The 19202-nt window shown below is 39.6% G+C and overlaps 1 protein-coding gene across 1 annotated transcript in view; it reads left to right on the forward strand.

Annotated features, from left to right (window-relative positions):
* LOC306886771 (nesprin-1-like) overlaps positions 1 to 19202 on the forward strand; it is a 114246-nt gene that overhangs the window by 72837 nt on the left and 22207 nt on the right. Inside the window, exons 104-122 of the mRNA XM_079444081.1 lie at positions 10 to 183; positions 599 to 730; positions 867 to 1063; positions 1151 to 1283; positions 1690 to 1872; positions 1999 to 2148; positions 2341 to 2517; positions 3200 to 3355; positions 3444 to 3599; positions 3752 to 3922; positions 4004 to 4137; positions 4380 to 4584; positions 5750 to 5932; positions 6009 to 6155; positions 6986 to 7140; positions 7325 to 7472; positions 7543 to 7637; positions 7750 to 7984; positions 8473 to 8667. Coding sequence (XP_079300207.1) covers positions 10 to 183; positions 599 to 730; positions 867 to 1063; positions 1151 to 1283; positions 1690 to 1872; positions 1999 to 2148; positions 2341 to 2517; positions 3200 to 3355; positions 3444 to 3599; positions 3752 to 3922; positions 4004 to 4137; positions 4380 to 4584; positions 5750 to 5932; positions 6009 to 6155; positions 6986 to 7140; positions 7325 to 7472; positions 7543 to 7637; positions 7750 to 7984; positions 8473 to 8667 — 3126 coding nt within the window. The remainder of the gene's footprint in view (positions 1 to 9; positions 184 to 598; positions 731 to 866; positions 1064 to 1150; positions 1284 to 1689; positions 1873 to 1998; positions 2149 to 2340; positions 2518 to 3199; positions 3356 to 3443; positions 3600 to 3751; positions 3923 to 4003; positions 4138 to 4379; positions 4585 to 5749; positions 5933 to 6008; positions 6156 to 6985; positions 7141 to 7324; positions 7473 to 7542; positions 7638 to 7749; positions 7985 to 8472; positions 8668 to 19202) is intronic.

The raw sequence follows: 19202 nt of genomic DNA on the forward strand, positions 1-19202 counted from the left end.
CATTTCCAGGAATTTTTCCAAGGCTTAGAGTGGCACATGGTCCTCACTGAGACGTTCTACAAAAAAATTAGTGCCTTTGTTTTGCCACGCGAGCGTCAGACTCTGGAGGAGACACTAGCTCGGGCTCAGGATGTGCTTAAGCAAGCACACAAGAAAGGAGTTGAGCTGGAGTGCAACTCAGCGGTAACAATTTTTCTAAAGTATATATCATTCTAAAGTATGGAGTCTGTAAGATTTTCAAAAGATGAAAAAAGTGACAGTAAAGATATTCATATTGGTAAAATCAGCATAATTAGAATGATTTCTTATGGATCATGTGAAACTGAAGACTGGAGTAATGATGCTGAAAATTCAGCTTTGCATCACATGAATAAATAAATATTTTACAACATATTTAGACAGAAAATAGTTATTTTTAATGTTAATAATATTTCACAATATTACTATATTCACTGCATTTTTTAATCTAATAAATGCAGTTTTGGTGAGCATAAAGAGACTTTCAAAGCAATGAAAAAATCCCATCGACCCCAAAAAAAGTATGAATCTGTTTCTTTCACACTCATTATGTATTTGTATGTTTCTCTGATTTTATCAGACGTGGAGTCGTCTGGTTTCGGACTATCAGACCCTGTACCGAATGCTAGAGGCTGTGGAGGGCAGTCTGCCGACCGCCGGCTTGGTGGAGGAGACGGAGGAGAGACTGAATGAAAGAATAGAGCTCTATCAGGTATGTAATGAAATCATGAAACTTCAGGCTTCATGCCTTGTTAGGATTAGTTGTAACGTATGTGTATATGAGCATACCAGAGTCTGGTATGAAAACAGTATCTGATCAACTTGACCTTCCACTATCATCACCTTAGGCCCTTAAAGCCAGTCTGACAGAGCACCAACACAAGCTGCATCAGGTGCTGGAGGAAGGGAAGCATCTTCTGTCATATGTGAGCTGCTCCAGTCTGGAGAACCAGCTCACTCTTTTGGGCGAGCACTGGCTCAACAACTCCACCAAGATCAACAAAGAGCTACAGAACCTGGAATCCATCCTGAAGCACTCAACCAGGTCAGGAGCTCATTTTTTTAGAGTGATGCATTGTTTTATTCATTTTATTCATTAATCTTCATGATGAGATGTGCTTGATTGTCACAGGTATAAGCGTGAGTCTGGTGAACTGAGTCGCTGGCTACAGGAAGCTCTGGAACGCTTGGAGTTCTGGAACACAAAGTTCGTTGCTGGTCCTCAGGAACTGGAGACTGTTAAAGACCAGTTATCAGCTTTTCTGGTTAGTTAGACTGGTTCAGTGTTAAGAAATCACAAGCATGGGGTGTGTTTAGGATGTTGGTGCATTTAGTCAACCGGTTTCACTGGAAAACCACACTGGTCCAAGCTTTACTAGTGAACCAATTTTTTAATTTTTATATTATATTATATTATATTTATGTTTTATTTTATTTTTAACTTATTTGTTTTTATTTTTTAATTTTAATCCAGTACATCATAGTTTTAATTTTTATGTTTTATTGTGTTGTGTTTTATTTTTTATTAATATATAATTATTATATAATCTCGTTTTCGCAGTTAGATGTTTTTGCCATTGAAAACAGTTATTATCTTTGCATGCCCATAAAGAAGTAATTCCAGAAACCACAAGATATGGGTCATCATGTGTCGTCTTTTATTCTATACAGGAGTTCAGTAAGGAGGTGGAGAGCCGCTCCAGTTTGAAGGCCTCGGTGCTGAACGAGGGAAACCAGCTGCTCAGACTCAAAAAGATGGACACTGCGTCTCTGAGGTCTGAACTCGCCCGTCTGGACTCTCAGTGGTCAGAACTGCTCGCCCGCATTCCTGTAGTTCAAGAGAAACTCCACCAGGTACTGACTGCTCACTAAACAGGCTGCTCCAATAAATAGGATTAGTTTCACTTCTGGGGTTTTTTGGTCCTGTAAGATCTTTCTTAGTCTATCTGTTTTTTAAAGATATATTGTTTGTTGTTTTAGTCTCAGATGGATAAGCTGGCATCCCGTCATGCTATCGCTGAGCTTGTGAACTGGATTTCATTGATGGAGAGAGTGATAGAAGAAGATGAGGAGAATCTCAAAGGGGCTGTTGGGTCAAAGGTCATCCAGGAGTACCTGCAGCGATACAAGGTGACAGCATTTACTGTTTTACCCCTGTCTACAAAAGGTCTATTTAAGTGGGTAATCCTTTTCCAAATGAATCTATTGGTTGGACTGGATTTTATGGCAATCATCAGAAGTCTAGCTACACAAGAGCAATTATGATTTTTTATGTGTTTTGCTAACTGTTTTCTCCATGTTGTTGTCCTTTACTTTCTGTAGGGCTTCAGAGTGGATGTGAACTGCAAACAGCTGACTGTGGACTTTGTGAATCAGTCAGTGCTTCAGATCAGTGGTGCGGACGTGGAGAGCAAACGCAGCGATAAAACAGATTTTGCGGAGAAACTGGGTGCCATGAACTGCCACTGGCAGATACTGCAGACACGTATCACTGAGAGGGTGAGACTTCAGATGCAGCTCATACATACTATATACACTTTTCAAACTCTATTCAGACTTTTGGTAGATAATTTCATTCTGAGCTGTTCTATAAATATTTTTTTTTTTACATGTTACAATGTGTATGGTTTTACATTTACTTTGATAAATTTAAGTGTGTGGGTGTGTGCGTGTTTATATATGTAATGTTTTGTTAATTTATATGTAACACATACACACATACAATTGATATGGAGAAAAAATGTAAAACAAATTTAATATTTAAAAAAAATACTATTATCCACAATTAATTTTTTGGTTCCAGAAGTTTCAAAAACGGCATGTTCTACAATAAAACCATATATTATATTATATTATACTACATCACATCACATTATAACAATATTATAACAATATAATAAAAAATAAATATGACTTCAGTTCTTTTTTTTTTTTAGCATTTTTAGTAATTATTAATTTATCATTTTAGTCATCCTATGGCCCCTTGGAAGGTTTACGAGGCCCTCTGGTTGAGAAGCACTGTAATAGTTTTTAAATACGTGCCAGTGATGATGTCATTGTAATATTGGCATACTTAATTGTGATTACTTACAGATTTATAATTAGTGTTACTGTTTGGTACATAATTGCTATAATAAAATTGCATAAATGTGTTGTTAAATGTAAATTTTTGTTGTTTCAGGTGCAATATCTGGAATGCTTGTTGGAATCCTGGGTTGAATATGAGGGTAAAGTTCAGACTCTTCAGGCATGGCTGAACGCTCAAGAAGACAGACTCAGGAGAAAGCAGAGGATTGAGAACTTATCCTCTGTGCAGAACGCACTGAAAGACTGCCAGGTTTGACCTTTGACCAAACATTCAGTCTCATTTTTTCAACATGACTGGAATACAGATTTTCTTGTCTTTTTCTGACATGTAACTTCAGGAGATGGAGGAGATGGTGAAGGAGAAAGAGAGAGAGCTGGAGAGAGTGGAGGAACAGGCTTGTGCTCTCGTCCAAAATAAGACCGACGAGGCCTGTGCTGTTGTCATGGAATCTCTACAAGCCTTGAATAACACATGGGCCAATCTGGACCACCTGGTATTTACTGTTTTAATTAGACCATAATGTGATTCTATAAATACAAGTATTCTATAAGTATCTTTAAAGGTTCTGAAATGAATTTATTGATGGTTATAGTGTTTATATGTGGGTTTCTGTATGCAAATTGTATTTTTATTGCTGTGTCTCAGATCGGACAGCTCAAGATCAGCCTGAAGTCTGTCCAGGACAAGTGGAGTCAATACAAACAAGCATCTGAGGAGATCAATAGCTACATGACAGAGGGACGCTACTCTGTGTCCCGCTACCGTCTGCTCACAGGATCTCTGGAGGCTTCGCGGCTACAGGTGGAGAGTCTACAGGTAAAACAAGTTCCAGTGCATCTGCAAATCATGGACTTAAAGTGGAAAAATGTCTCATATTGTTTCTTCTGACATGTGTAGAACTTGCAGGAGGAGCTTGAGAAACAAGAGAGCAGTCTGAGGAAGTTTGGATCAGTTACACTTCAGCTTCTGGAGGAGTGCCACCCTTCTGTGTCTGACACACTCAATAACACACTAAAAGACATTAACGCCAGGTCCATTTTTCTTTTTTTTTCAGATATATGTACAATAAAACTCGCAGTACTTTTTTGTAAATATTTTTTTATAATTATAGTCCTAACTTAAGTCTAAGACTGCAACGGAATCAACTGAAAAATGCATGTCTTGTAATCCAAGCTGCAAGCATTTTAGTTTGCAAATGCAAAGTCATTTTGGCTTGAGTGGTTTTGTGAGTGAGCTTGATGTAATGGGAATGTGTGTGTTTTGTGGTCTTCAGGTGGAACAGTCTGCAGGAGGAGATCGTGGAGCGTCTGAAGAGCAGTAAGGCTCTCCTGCAGCTGTGGCAGAGCTATAAAGATCTTTATGGACAGAGTGACTCCAGCATCCAGACACTGGAGGAGAGAGCAAACCAGATGCTGAAGACAGCCAGCCACAAAGACATCACAGAGGAGGAAGTGTCCACCTGGATTCAAGACTGTGCTGTGAGTGTAATATTGATTAGGATTATGTGCTAAAACTTTCAAAAGTTGAAAAGATTGGTAACATTTTCAAAAGTTGTATCTGTTATCATTAAAGGGGTCATATGACGTTGCTAAAAAGAACATCATTTTGTGTATTTGGTGTAATGCAATGTGTTTATGCGGTGTAAGGTTAAAGAAATACATTATATTCCACATACTGTACATTATTGTTGCTCCTCTATGCTCCGCCTTTCTGACAAGCTCATCGTTCTGAGAAGCGAGGCGTGCTCTGATTGGCCAGCTATCTAGTGCATTGTGATTGGCAGAATACCTCAAGCGTGCGACAGAAATGTTATTGTAGGTTACTCTTCCAGGTTCAGGAAATAGTCCTCCGTAAAATGCGCTGCACACACTCTAATATTTGGGTTGAGCTGTTCTGGAACAGTGTTGTAAATACAACTTAACCACTGATTTCTAGTTGTGTCCTCTTTTGGAAGCCCAGATAATGTACTTTGGCTTTCACAACGAAACACAGCGTCTCCAGGACATGGCGCCGGTGGCAGCAACAATAATACAGTGAGAATAATAGTTCCGCCTTCTTTCATTGCGTATACATTTGGGCGGTGTTTTGCAAATCTTCCCACACGTAGACATGTGGGGGCGTGTTTGAATGAGTTGTTTTAGGTGTGCGTGGTCAAACTTTTATAAAGAATATCTCTTTGGGTTTGAGACTATAGTCTTTGCAACTTCAGGGATCTTATCTATGCACAAATAGCTAGTAACACTCCACAGAGAATGTTGTAATCATATGTCATAAGTAATGCACTAACATGAACATTAACTTTAACAAACGTTAATAAATGCTGCAAAAACATATTGTTTTTTAGTTTGTGAGTTAATGCTAATGAGACCTCGCTGTATTGTGTTACAGATTGTTCATTTTTTTCGCTTTCATAACAATTATTGTTATTGTGTACTGTAGCAACAAAACTTTATCTTTACAAGTGAACGTGACAATATTTGCATATCTTACAAGTGATCAATTACTTATTTTGTCTGATATATTCTCTGATTAGTCAGGAGTATCATTAATACGCACATCAAATCGTTTTTAGTGTATTGTAATCATTTATGATAATTTTCATCTCAATGAAGTTGTATTTAATCTCATCCCATGTTCCCTCAGGAGCTGCTGCGCTCTCAGGCTCCCGTCCAGGCGTCTCTGCAGGTTTTATTGGAGCTGGGAGAGCAGCTCAAACAGCAGGTGGACACATCAGCTGCGGCCTCCATCCAGTCTGACCACCTGTCTCTCACCCAACGCCTCAGTGCTGTAGAGCAGAGCCTGAGCCGACAGCAGGTGGTGCTGCAGGTGAGTGAAGAAGATCATTGATGTGGCGTATGAGAGTGTTTTAGCATTTGACACTGAGGGTTGTTTTTCTCCCCAGGCTGGAGTTCGGGACTACGAGACGTTTAACGGGCAGTTGGACTCTTTGTCCCGCTGGATCGTGGATGCTGAGGAGGTACTGAAAGGCCAGGATCCCAACGGTTCCTCTGACCAGTCGCTCATCCGGGACCGCATGGAGGAACTCAAGGTATACAAGGCTGAATGGAAAAATGATGCTGGGATGCCTGAAATATGCAAAGATCAGATGAGTGTTGTTATTGTTTTCTAAAACAAATTAATTTTGTTTTACATGAACTGAAATAAAGCTGAAATTAAATAGATAAGATGAAAAATTTAAAAGAAAAGATTAGAAATATTATCTTGGCAACTAGCTGAAATACAATAATTTTGAGCTGATATATTAAAATTACTAAAACTAAAATTGAAATTAAAAATGAATTAAAATCATTAATGGACATAACAAAATTACTACAAATTTAAATCTGAAAATCTAAATATAAAAACTTATTCAAAATATTAATAAATATTACAGTAGTATATAAATATTACCAAAATAACCTTAAAATAAAGCTGAAATAAAAATGTAAATAAATATTAAAATGACTAAAACTGAAATAACAAATTTAATTAAAAATGAATTAAAATCATTACAAAATGAACAAAATTAAACCAAAATTAAAATCTGAAAATTAAAAGCCAATTCAAAATACTATAGTAGTATATAAATAATACCAAAGTAACCCAGGATTGTAAGTCACAGTATTGGACACAGTTGAATTTTTTTCTGTTTATATTTTTTTTTTTAAGTTTTATTTGTTTTTGCTTAAATACTCAAAATTATTTTTGTACAGAATTGTTGTACATATACATAAATTATATAAGAAAAAAAATTAAAGCAGTTTTCCATTTGATTCACTTTTTTGGTTTTTGCAAACCGAAAATGTGCAATCACTTAAAATGACCTGACCAATATATTAATTGACCACCAATGTTTTTGTGTATTTGTTTTTTGTGCAGAAACAAATGCTGAAGTTCAGCAGTATGGCTCCTGATCTGGAGAGGCTGAATGAACTGGCTTACAGACTCCCTCTCAACGACTCTGAGATCAAACGCATGCAGAACCTCAACAGAAGCTGGTCCACCACCTCAGCTCAGACCACCGAGAGATTCAGGTTTGCTCAAGCTCATTATAAAGAGAGATTATATCATTATTGAATACTTCCTTCTCATAACTGTCTTAAATACCCTGCATGGCTCTTTTGGGGCTTTGTAAAGCCCTTCATGGAAATATACAGTACTTCAGTAGATATTGTTGAGTGTCTTACCTTCTAAAGGATGTCTAAATTCTCTTCTCAGCAAACTTCAGGCCCTGCTGCTACAGCAGCAGACCTTTCTGGAGAAGTGTGAGACATGGATGGAGTTCTTGGTGCAGACGGAGGAAAAACTGACCGTGGAGATTTCTGGAAACCTCCGGAGCCTGATGGAGCAGCAGAGAGCTCATGAGGTGACACATACAAAAGCAAATTAGGAGTTGCAAACGTTGCCTAGATACTAAAAAATGAGCAATGTTACAGCTGTTTCAGGCAGAGATGTTCAGCAGACAGCAGATCCTTCACTCTATCGTCAGCGATGGACAAGGCATGCTGGAGCAGGGACAGGTGGATGACAGGTGAGCGACATCATCATCATCATCATCATCAGATATATGAATATATGCAAGATACCAGCATTCAAAGTGCATGAACAAACAATGCTTATATTGAAACTGATTGTGTTTCCAGAGATGAGTTCAAGTTGAAGCTGGCTCTGCTGAGTAACCAGTGGCAGGGGGTGGTGAGACGGGCACAGCAGCGCAGGGGCATCATAGACAGTCTCCTGCGGCAGTGGCAGCGCTACAGAGAAATGGTGGAGAAGCTGAGGAAGTGGTTGGTGGAAGCATCCCATCAGTCTGAGACCCTACAGGCAGGTGCACCTGTGCCACTGCAACAGGCACGAGCCATGCTGGATGTAGTTCAGGTAAGTATTGTTTGACCTAAATGTGGACCACAAAACCAGTCATAAGGGTCAATTTTTTTAGATTCACACATATGAAAGCTGAATAAATAAGCTTTCCATTGATGTATGGTTTGTTAGGATCGGACAATATTTGGCCGAGATACAACTATTTGAAAATCTGGAATCTGAGGGTGCAAAAAAAAAAAATCTAAATATTGAGAAAATCACCTTTAAAGTTGTCCAAATGAAGTTCTTAGCAATGCATATTACTAATCAAAAATTAAGTTTTGATATATTTATGGTAGGAAATTTACTAAATATCTTCATGGAACATGATCTTTACTTAATATCCTAATGATTTTTGGCACAAAATAAAATTTTGACCCATAAAGTGTATTATTGGCTATTGCTACAAATATACCCGTGCTACTTATGACTGGTTTTGTGGTCACAAATATGCTTTTGTGCTGGCTTTTATGGCCCCAGCTGACGCTCTATTGATCCTGCAGCTGAGGGAGAAGGTTCTGCTGAGGCAGCAGGGCAGTTACATCCTGACGGTGGATGCAGGGAGACAGCTGCTTCTGTCTGCTGACACACGAGCCGAAGCCGCTCTACAAGAGGAGCTGCTCGACATACAGGAGCGCTGGAGACACGCCAACATCCGTCTGGAGGAGCAAAAGAAAGAGCTGGCCGTCCTGCTCAGGGTAGAGATCTTTATGTCTAAGCGCCATCTGTTTGCTACATTTGCGGTCTTTACTGCTACGTGTCTGGATCAGTTTAGTGATTCTTTTTTCAGAATATTCTTAAAACTGAGTCATCCATTCCACAAGCATGAAAAAATCTAAATATCAGGGAACTAAAGGAATATTATGGAAATTAATGAAATCATAAAAAAATATATTTTTTGTAGAAAAAAATCAGTGTCTAATAATAATAATGGGAAAATATAGCTGCAAGCAGCGATTCCGGGGCCAAGCCTGCGAATAGCCCGTAGAGCGGAGCAGAGCGGGAAGAGCAACAATATACTAATAAAAAGATGGAACAAACTGAACGAATGTGAAAATTTGCCACTTTGTAATTATTGGTGAGAATGAACTTACAACAAACAGGAGTTTAAATAAAAATGATCACAGCATGGATAAAAACGTGCATTTCTAATCCAGGAGCAATACATATTTGTACCATGCTAGTCTGGATAAGAAACTAAACAAAATAGCACAACATTACACAGATTTTTATAAAGCTGCTCTATGTGGGATTCGAACCCACAACAAAGCAACCCCTGAACTTCAAAGGAAGTGTCTTAGCAGAGTGAGCCACTCGGTTGTTACACATATGACAGGCTGCCGAGGAGAGGATTAGGTGTGAGAATGAGCGGACAGAAAAGTTATTTAGCATTTTAAGCAGCGTAACACAAAGTAAAGTTAATTGTAACGCAGCTTATGGTTAATTCGATAGCTGAAGAGTCACTTTAAACAGAATGGTAATTGTTTAGCCTGTAACTTAGAAGAATGCTAAGATCACTAGTATAAGCCAACAAATTTCAAAGTGGCGGACACGTGGTTCAGTCAATCCTGGCAAAATTGACATCCTTATAATTTTCTGACGGACTGTTCAAAAGTTATAAGCGAAAATGTGATTTTTTTGGTATCTCACGACCCATAGGTGGCGCTGTTCCCAAATTTGGTACGGACCCTCAGATCATGGAGTTGAAGACGTGTACCAAGTTTTGTTTTGATTGATCATAGCTTCGCTGAGATACAGCCTCTGAACCAATTTTGGTCGACCTCATGAAGTTCACAACATCATAACTTTTGAACAAAGATGAATACAAAAAATCTGTTCAGTCATCTCTGTGCGGCTCAGATCAAAGATCATCTGAGCCAATTTTGGGAAGAATTGGATCAATTTTGAAGGAGGAGTAGCAAAAACACTGGTTTTCCTTTGCTTCAAAATGGCTGCCAGACACCATGTTGGAAAATGACAAATGAGACATTGTCAGAATCGGCATAACCCAGGGAACAAAACGACATAAAAATGACACATTTTGGACAACATTTGCAAAAGCTATGTGTTTTTGTTAGAATAGTTATATCTCTGGAACACTAGGTGGCGCTGTCTTCAGACTTCTGTGGTCCCTCCGGGACATGGTGTTGATGATCCCTACCGATATTTGTGCCGATATGTTAAATGGTTCAAAAGATATTGCAATTTATACCACATTTCAAAATGGCGGACACGTGGTTCAGCCAATCATGGCAAATTGACGTCATCTGTTTCGTCATGACCCAAGGAATCCATAGACACAAATATTATAATTTTCTGAATTACTGTTCAAAAGTTATAAGCAAAAATGTGAATTTCTGGTATCTCACGACCCATAGGTGGCGCTGTTCCCAACTTTGGCGTGGCCCCTCAGATCATCATGTTGATGAAGCGTACCAAGTTTCGTTTCGATTAATCCAAGTTTGGCCGAGATACAGGCTCTGAACCAATTTTGGGTCGACTCCGTTAGGTTCACAACATCATAACTTTTTTTTTCACTAGTAGTCAAAAAATTCTGTTCAGTCATTTCTGTGCGGCTCGGTCCAAAGATGATCTCTGCCAAATTTTGAAAGAATTGGACAAAATTTGAAGGAGGAGTAGCGAAAAAACTGAATACTGTACTTTTCAAAATGGCAGCTAGTGTAATGGCTGGAGTCTTAATGTAAGATATTGGATGTGATCAGATTTAAGAGAGTAATCAGGTGTACTAAGTTTTATCTTTCTAGAGCAAGGGGTTCAAGAGTTATTAACATTTAAATGTTGGAATTTTGAACTGCTGGTGGCGCTATAGAGTTTGGTCTAGAGACCCCAAAGTTGGTCATATCACTAATCCTGGCCATCACTACGAGTGTGCCACATTTCATCATTTTCCTATGTTCCCTTCATAGGGCTGCCATTGACTCCCATTGTCAAGATGAGGAAATCTGACAGGAACAAGTTCCAATATAGCTGCAAGCAGCGATTAGCGGGGCCAAGCCAGCGAACGGCCCGTAGCGAGGCGCAGAGTGGGAAGAGAATAAAAAGCTGAAAAAGAGCGTACATGGAAAAAACAGATTGGTTCAGAAGCACAGAAGTTCAAAACTGAACAGAAGTTGGGATGAGAAGACCAAACGCACAGAAGATCCAACGTCTGGAACAAAAGCAATGTTTGAACCGCTTCTGGCCACAGGACCTCTCGCGGTCTGGGCTTGATCCAACCGGGATTCGAACCCACACCCTATAAGGTTCTGTGAAAGCAGCTTAGCAGAGTGAGCCACTCAGTCGCTGCACATATGACAGGCTGCCGAGGAGAGGTTCAGGTGTGAGAATCAGCTGACAGAAAAGTTATTTAGCATTTTAAGCAGCGTAAAACAAAGTAAAGTTAATTGTAACGCAGCTTATGGTTAATTCGATAGTTGAAGAGTCACTTTAAACAGAATGGTAATTGTTTAGCCTGTAACTTAGGAGAATGCTAAGATCACTAGTATAAGCCAACAAATTTCAAAGTGGCGGATACGTGGTTCAGCCAATCCTGGCAAAATTGACATCCTTATAATTTTCTGACTGACTGTTCAAACGTTATAAGCGAAAATGTGATTTTTTTGGTATCTCACGACCCATAGGTGGCGCTGTTCCCAGATTTGGCATGGCCCCTCAGATCATGGAGTTGAAGAAGTGTACCAAGTTTTGTTTTGATTGATCAAAGCTTGGCTGAGATACAGCCTCTGAACCAATTTTGGTCGAGCCCGTTATGTTCACAGCATCATAACTTTTTTTTTCACTAGTACTCAAAAAATTCTGTTCAGTCATTTCTGTGCGGCTCGGTCCAAAGATCATCTGAGTAAATTTTGGGAAGAATTGGACAGATTTTGAAGGAGAAGTAGCAAAAACACTGGTTTTCATTTGCTTCAAAATGGCGGACAGACACCATGTTGGAAAATGACAAATGAGACATTGTCAGAATCGGCATAACCCAGGGAACGAAAAGACATAAAAATGACACATTTTGGACAACATTTGCAAAAGTTATGTGTTTTTGTTAGAATAGTTATATCTCTGGAACACTAGGTGGCGCTGTCTTCAGACTTATGTGGTCCCTCCGGGACATGGTGTTGATGATCCCTACCGATATTTGTGCCGATATGTTAAATGGTTCAAAAGATATTGCAATTTACACCAAATTTCAAAATGGCGGACACGTGGTTCAGCCAATCCTGGCAAAATTGACATCCTCTGTTTCGTCATGACCCAAGGAATCCATAGACACAAAGATTATCATTTTCTGAATTACTATTCAAAAGTTATAAGCAAAAATGTGAATTTATGGTATCTCACGGCCCATAGGTGGCGCTGTTCCCAACTTTGGCGTGGCCCCTCAGATCATGGTGTTGATGAAGCGTACCAAGTTTCGTTTCGATTGATCTAAGTTTGGCCGAGATACAGGCTCTGAACCAATTTTGGGTCGACTTTGTTAAGTTCACAAAATCATAACTTTTGAACAAAGATGAATAAAAAAAACATTGTTCAGTCAGTTCTGTTCGGCTCAGTCCAAAGATCATCTGAGCCAATTTTGGGAAGAATTGAATACATTTTCAAGGAGTAGTAGCGAACAGACAGAATACTGTACTTTTCAAAATGGCCGCTACTGTAATGGGTGGAGTCTTACTGTAAGCTATTGAGTGGGATCAGCATGAAGAGAGTAATCAGGTGTACTAAGTTTAATTTTTCTAGTACAAGGGGTTCAAGAGTTATTACCATTTCAATGTTGAATTTTTGAACTGGTGGTGGCGCTATAGAGTTGGATCTAGAGATCCCAAAGTTGGTCAGATCACTATTCATGGCCATCTCTATAAGTATGCCAAATTTCATAATTTTCCTATGTTCCGTTCATAGGGCTGCCATAGAACCCCATGGGACGAAAATAATAATAATAATAATAAAACATACAGATACAATAGGGGCTATAGCCCTTCGGGCTTGGCCCCTAAATATAGCTGCAAGCAGCGATTCCGGGGCCAAGCCTGCGAATGGCCCATAGAGCGGTGCAGAGCGGGAAGAGCATAAGAAGCTGAAATAGAACGTACATGGAAAAAACAGATATGTTCAGAAGCACAGAAGTTCAAAATTGAACAGAAGTTCGGAAGAGAAAGAATAAACACACGGTTCTGATTCGAGACGAACACGCACTGAATATCCAAAGTCTGGAACAAAAGCAACGTTGGCACCTCTTATGGCCACAGAACCTCTTGCGGCCTGAGGTTGTACTAACCGGGATTCGATCCCACAACCTGAAATTTCAGGTCCAGCAGCTTAGCAGAGTGCGCCACTCGGTCTCCGCATATTTGACAACCTGCCGAGGAGAGGTTGAGGTGTGAGAATGAGTTGACAAAAAGGTTCTTTAGCATTTTAGCCAGCGTAACACATGAAGTAAAGTTAATTGTAAAGCAGTTTATGGTTAATTCGATAGATAAAGAGTCACATTAAACAGAATGGTAATTGTTTAGAATGTAACTTAGAAGAATGCTAAGCTCACTAGTATAAGTCAACAAACACAGACATGGTCAACTTCCGAGAGGTATTTCTCTGGAACTGTAGTGAATATCAAAAATCTGTTCAGTCATTTCTCTGCGGCTCAGTCCAAAGATCGTATGATCAGATTTTGGACAAAATTGAATGAAATTTGTAGGAAGAGTAGCAAAAATGTTGTTTTTCATTTGCTTTAATATGGCGGACAGACACCATGTTAGAAAATGACAAATGAGACATTGTCAGACTCGGCATAACCCATGGAATGAAATGATAGAGAAATGACTAAATTTGGACAATGCCTCCAAAAGTTATAAGCAAAATAGTGCATTTTTGCTATCTCACGACCCATAGGTGGCGCTGTTCCCAACTTTGGCATGGACCCTCAAATCATGGTTTTCATGAAGCGTACCAAGTTTCATTTTGATTTATCAAAGTTTGGCCGAGATACAGCCTGTGAAACAATTTCGGGTCGACCCCGTTAACTTCACAGCATCATAACTTTTTTTTTCACCAGTAGGTCAAAAAATTCTGTTCAGTCATTTCTATGCGGCTCGGTCCAAAGATGATCTCTGCCAAATTTAGAAAGACTTGGACAAAATTTGAAGGAGGAGTAGCGAAAAAACTGAATACTGTACTTTTCAAAATGGCAGCTAGTGTAATGGCTGGAGTCTTAATGTAAGCTATTGAATGTGATCAGTGTGAAGAGAGTAATCAGGTGTACTAAGTTTTAACTTGCTAGAGCAAGGCGTTCAAGAGCTATTAAAATTTCAATGTTGGAATTTTGAACTGCTGGTGGCGCTATAGAGTTTGGTCTAAAGACCCCAAAGTTGGTCATATCACTAATCCTGGCCATCACTACAAGTGTGCCAAATTTCATCATTTTCCTATGTTCCCTTCATAGGGCTGCCATTGACTCCCATTGTCAAGATCAGGAAATCTGACAGGAACAAGTTCCAATATAGCTGCAAGCAGCGATTAGCGGGGCCAAGCCAGCGAATGGCCCGTAGCGAGGCGCAGAGCGGGAAGAGAATAAAAAGCTGAAAAAGAACGTACATAGAAAAAACAGATTGGTTCAGAAGCACAGAAGTTCAAAACTGAACAGAAGTTGGGATGAGAACGAACACATACACGTTTCTGATTCAAGACAAACACGCACGGAAGATCAAATGTCTGGAACAAAACAACGTTTGCACCGCTGGTACTAAACAGGATTCGAACCCATGACCAGAAAGGATCAGGGCAAGCGGCTTAGCAGAGTGAGCCACACGGTTGTTAGATATTTTACAGGCCGAGGAGAGGTTTAGGTGAGAGAATGAGCTGACAAAAAAGTTATTTAGTATTTTAACCAGTGTAACACAAAGTAAAGTTAATTGTAACGCAGCTTATGGTTAATTCGATAGCTGAAGAGTCACATTAAACAGAATGGTAATTGTTTAGCCTGTAACTTAGAAGAATGCTAAGATCACTAGTATAAGCCAACAAATTTCAGTGGCGGAGACGTGGTTCAGCCAATCCTGGCAAAATTGAAATCCTTTTAATTTTCTGACTGACTGTTCAAAAGTTATAAGCGAAAATGTGAATTTTTTGGTATCTCACGACCCATAGGTGGCGCTGTTCCCAAATTTGGCATGGCCCCTCAGATCATGGAGTTGAAGAAGTGTACCAAGTTTTGTTTTGATTGATCAAAGCTTGGCTGAGATACAGCCTCTGAACCAATTTTGGTTGAGCCCGTTATGTTCACAGCATCATAACTTTTTTTTTCACTAGTACTCAAAAAATTCTGTTCAGTCATTTCTGTGCGGCTCGGTCCAAAGATCATCCGAGTCAATTTTGGGAAGAATTGGACAGATTTTGAAGGAGGAGTAGCAAAAACACTGTTTTGCATTTGCTTCAAAATGGCTGCCAGACACCATGTTGGAAAATGACAAATGACACATTGTCAGAATCGGCATAACCCAGGGAACGAAACGACATAAAAATGACACATTTTGGACAACATTTGCAAAAGTTATGTGTTTTTGTTAGAATAGTTATATCTCTGGAACACTAGGTGGCGCTGTCTTCAGACTTCTGTGGTCCCTCCGGGACATGGTGTTGATGATCCCTACCGATATTTGTGCCGATATGTTAAATGGTTCAAAAGATATTGCAATTTATACCAAATTTCAAAATGGCGGACACGTGGTTCAGCCAATCCTGGCAACAATTGACATCCTCTGTTTCGTCATGACCAAAGGAATCCATAGACACAAAGATTATAATTTTCTGAATTACTGTTCAAAAGTTATAAGCAAAAATGTGAATTTCTGGTATCTCACGACCCATAGGTGGAGCTGTTCCCAACTTTGGCGTGGCCCCTCAGATCATGGTGTTGATGAAGCGTACCAAGTTTTGTTTCGATTGATCCAAGTTTGGCCGAGATACAGGCTCTGAACCAATTTCGGGTCGACTTTGTTATGTTCACAAAATCATAACTTTTGACCAAAGATAAATAAAAAAAATCTGTTCAGTCATTTCTGTGCGGCTCAGTCCAAAGATCATTTGAGTCAATTTTGGGAAGAATTGAATCAATTTTCAAGGAGTAGTAGCGAACAGACAGAATACTGTACTTTTCAAAATGGCCGCTACTGTAATGGGTGGAGTCTTACTGTAAGCTATTGAATGGGATCAGCATGAAGAGAGTAATCAGGTGTACTAAGTTTTATTTTTCTAGAACAAGGGGTTCAATAGTTATTACCATTTCAATGTTGAATATTTGAACTGGTGGTGGCGCTATAGAGTTGGTTCTAGAGACCCCAAAGTTGGTCAGGTCACTATTCATGGCCATCTCTATAAGTATGCCAAATTTCATCATTTTCCTATGTTCCGTTCATAGGGCTGCCATAGAGCCCCATTGGAAGAGAAGAAGAATAATAATAATAATAATAATAATAAAACATACAGATACAATAGGGGCTATAGCCCTTCGGGCTTGGCCCCTAATAAAACATACAGATACAATAGGGGCTATAGCCCTTCGGGCTTGGCCCCTAAATATAGCTGCAAGCAGCGATTAGCGGGGCCAAGCCAGTGAATGGCCCATAGCGAGGCGCAGAGCGAGAAGAGAATAAAAAGCTGAAAAAGAGCGTACATAGAAAAAACAGATTGGTTCAGAAGCACAGAAGTTCAAAACTGAACAGAAGTTGGGATGAGAAGAACAAACGCACAGAAGATCCAACGTCTGGAACAAAAGCAATGTTTGAACCGCTTCTGGCCACAGGACCTCTCGCGGTCTGGGCTTGAGCCAACGGGGATTTGAACCCACGCCCTAAAAGGCTCGGTGAAAGCGGCTTAGCAGAGTGAGCCACTCAGTCGCTGTACATTTGACAGGGCTGCCGAGGAGAGGTTTAGGTGTGAGAATGAGCTGACAGAAAAGTTATTTAGCATTTTAAGCAGCGTAACACAAAGTAAAGTTAATTGTAATGCAGCTTATGGTTAATTCGATAGCTGAAGAATCACATTAAAGAATGGTAATTGTTTAGCCTGTAACTTAGAAGAATGCTAAGATCACTAGTATAAGCCAACAAATTTCAGTGGCAGAGACGTGGTTCAGCCAATCATGGCAAAATTGTCATCCTTATAATTTTCTGACTGACTGTTCAAAAGTTATAAGCGAAAATGTAAATTTTTTTGGTATCTCACAACCCATAGGTGGCGCTGTTCCCAAATTTGGCATGGCCCCTCAGATCATGGAGTTGAAGAAGTGTACCAAGTTTTGTTTTGATTGATCATAGTTTGGCTGAGATACAGCCTCTGAACTAATTTTGGTCGACCTCGTGAAGTTCACAACATCATAACTTTTGAACAAAGATGAATAAAAAAAATCTGTTCATTCAGTTCTGTTCAGCTCAGTCCAAAGATCATCTGAGTCAATTTTGGGAAGAATTGGATCAATTTTGAAGGAGGAGTAGCAAAAATACTGGTTTTCATTTGCTTCAAAATGGCGGACAGACACCATGTTGGAAAATGACAAATGAGACATTGTCAGAATCGGCATAAGCCAGGGAACGAAACGACATAAAAAGGACACATTTTGGACAACATTTGCAAAAGTTATGTGTTTTTGTTTTAATAGTTATATCTCTGGAACACTAGGTGGCGCTGTCTTCAGACTTCTGTGGTCCCTCCGGGACATGGTGTTCATGATCCCTACCGATATTTGTGCCGATATGTTAAATGGTTCAAAAGATATTGCAATTTATTCCAAATTTCAAAATGGCGGACACGCAAAATTGACATCCTCTGTTTCGTCATGACCCAAGGAATCCATAGAAACAAAGATGATAATTTTCTGAATTACTGTTCAAAAGTTATAAGCAAAAATGTGAATTTTTGGTATCTCACGACCCATAGGTGGCGCTGTTCCCAACTTTGGCGTGGTCCCTCAGATCATAGTGCTAATGAAGTGTACCAAGTTTCGTTTCGATTGATCCAAGTTTGGCCGATATACAGGCTCTGAACCAATTTTGGGTCGACTTCGTTAAGTTCACAACATCATAACTTTTGACCAAAGATGAATAAAAAAAATCTGTTCAGTCATTTCTGTGCGGCTCAGTCCAAAGATCATCTGAGTCAATTTTGGGAAGAATCGAATCAATTTTCAAGGAGTAGTAGCGAACAGACAGAATACTGTACTTTTCAAAATGGCCGCTACTGTAATGGGTGGAGTCTTACTGTAAGCTATTGAATGTGATGAGCATGAAGAGAGTAATCAGGTGTACTAAGTTAAATTTTTCTAGAACAAGGGGTTCAAGAGTTATTACCATTTCAATGTTGAATTTTTGAACTGGTGGTGGCGCTATAGAGTTGGTTCTAGAGACCCCAATGTTGGTCAGATCACTAGTCATGTCCATCTCTACAAGTGTGCCAAATTTCATCATTTTCCTATGTTCCGTTCATAGGGCTGCCATAGAACCCCATGGGACGAAAATAATAATAATAATAATAAAACATACAGATACAATAGGGGCTATAGCCCTTCGGGCTTGGCCCCTAAATATAGCTGCAAGCAGCGATTAGCGGGGCCAAGCCAGCGAATGGCCCGTAGCGAGGCGCAGAGCGGGAAGAGAATAAAAAGCTGAAATAGAACGCACATGGAAAAAACAGATATGTTCAGAAGCACAGAAGTTCAAAACTGAACAGAAGTTCAGAAGAGAAAGAATAAACACACGGTTCTGATTCGAGATGAACACGCACTGAATATCCAAAGTCTGGAACAAAAGCAATGTTGGCACCTCTTATTGCCACAGAACCTCTTGCAGCCTGATGTTGTACTAACCGGGATTCGATCCCACAACCTGAAATTTCAGGGCAAGCAGCTTAGCAGAGTGCGCCACTCGGTCTCCGCATATTTGACAACCTGCCGAGGAGCGGTTGAGGTGTGAGAATGAGTTGACAAAAAGGTTCTTTAGCATTTTAACCAGCGTAACGCATGGTAAAGTTAATTGTAAAGCAGTTTATGGTTAATTCGATAGATAAAGAGTCACATTAAACAGAATGGTAATTGTTTAGAATGTAACTTAGAAGAATGCTAAGATCACTAGTATAAGCCAACAAATTTCAAAGTGGTGGACACGTGGTTCAGCCAATCCTGGCAAAATTGACATCCTCTGTTTCGCCGTGACCCAAGGAATCCATAGACACAAAG

Source organism: Barbus barbus (genome assembly GCF_936440315.1).
Source record: "Barbus barbus genome assembly, chromosome: 20".
Lineage (NCBI taxonomy): Eukaryota > Metazoa > Chordata > Actinopteri > Cypriniformes > Cyprinidae > Barbus > Barbus barbus.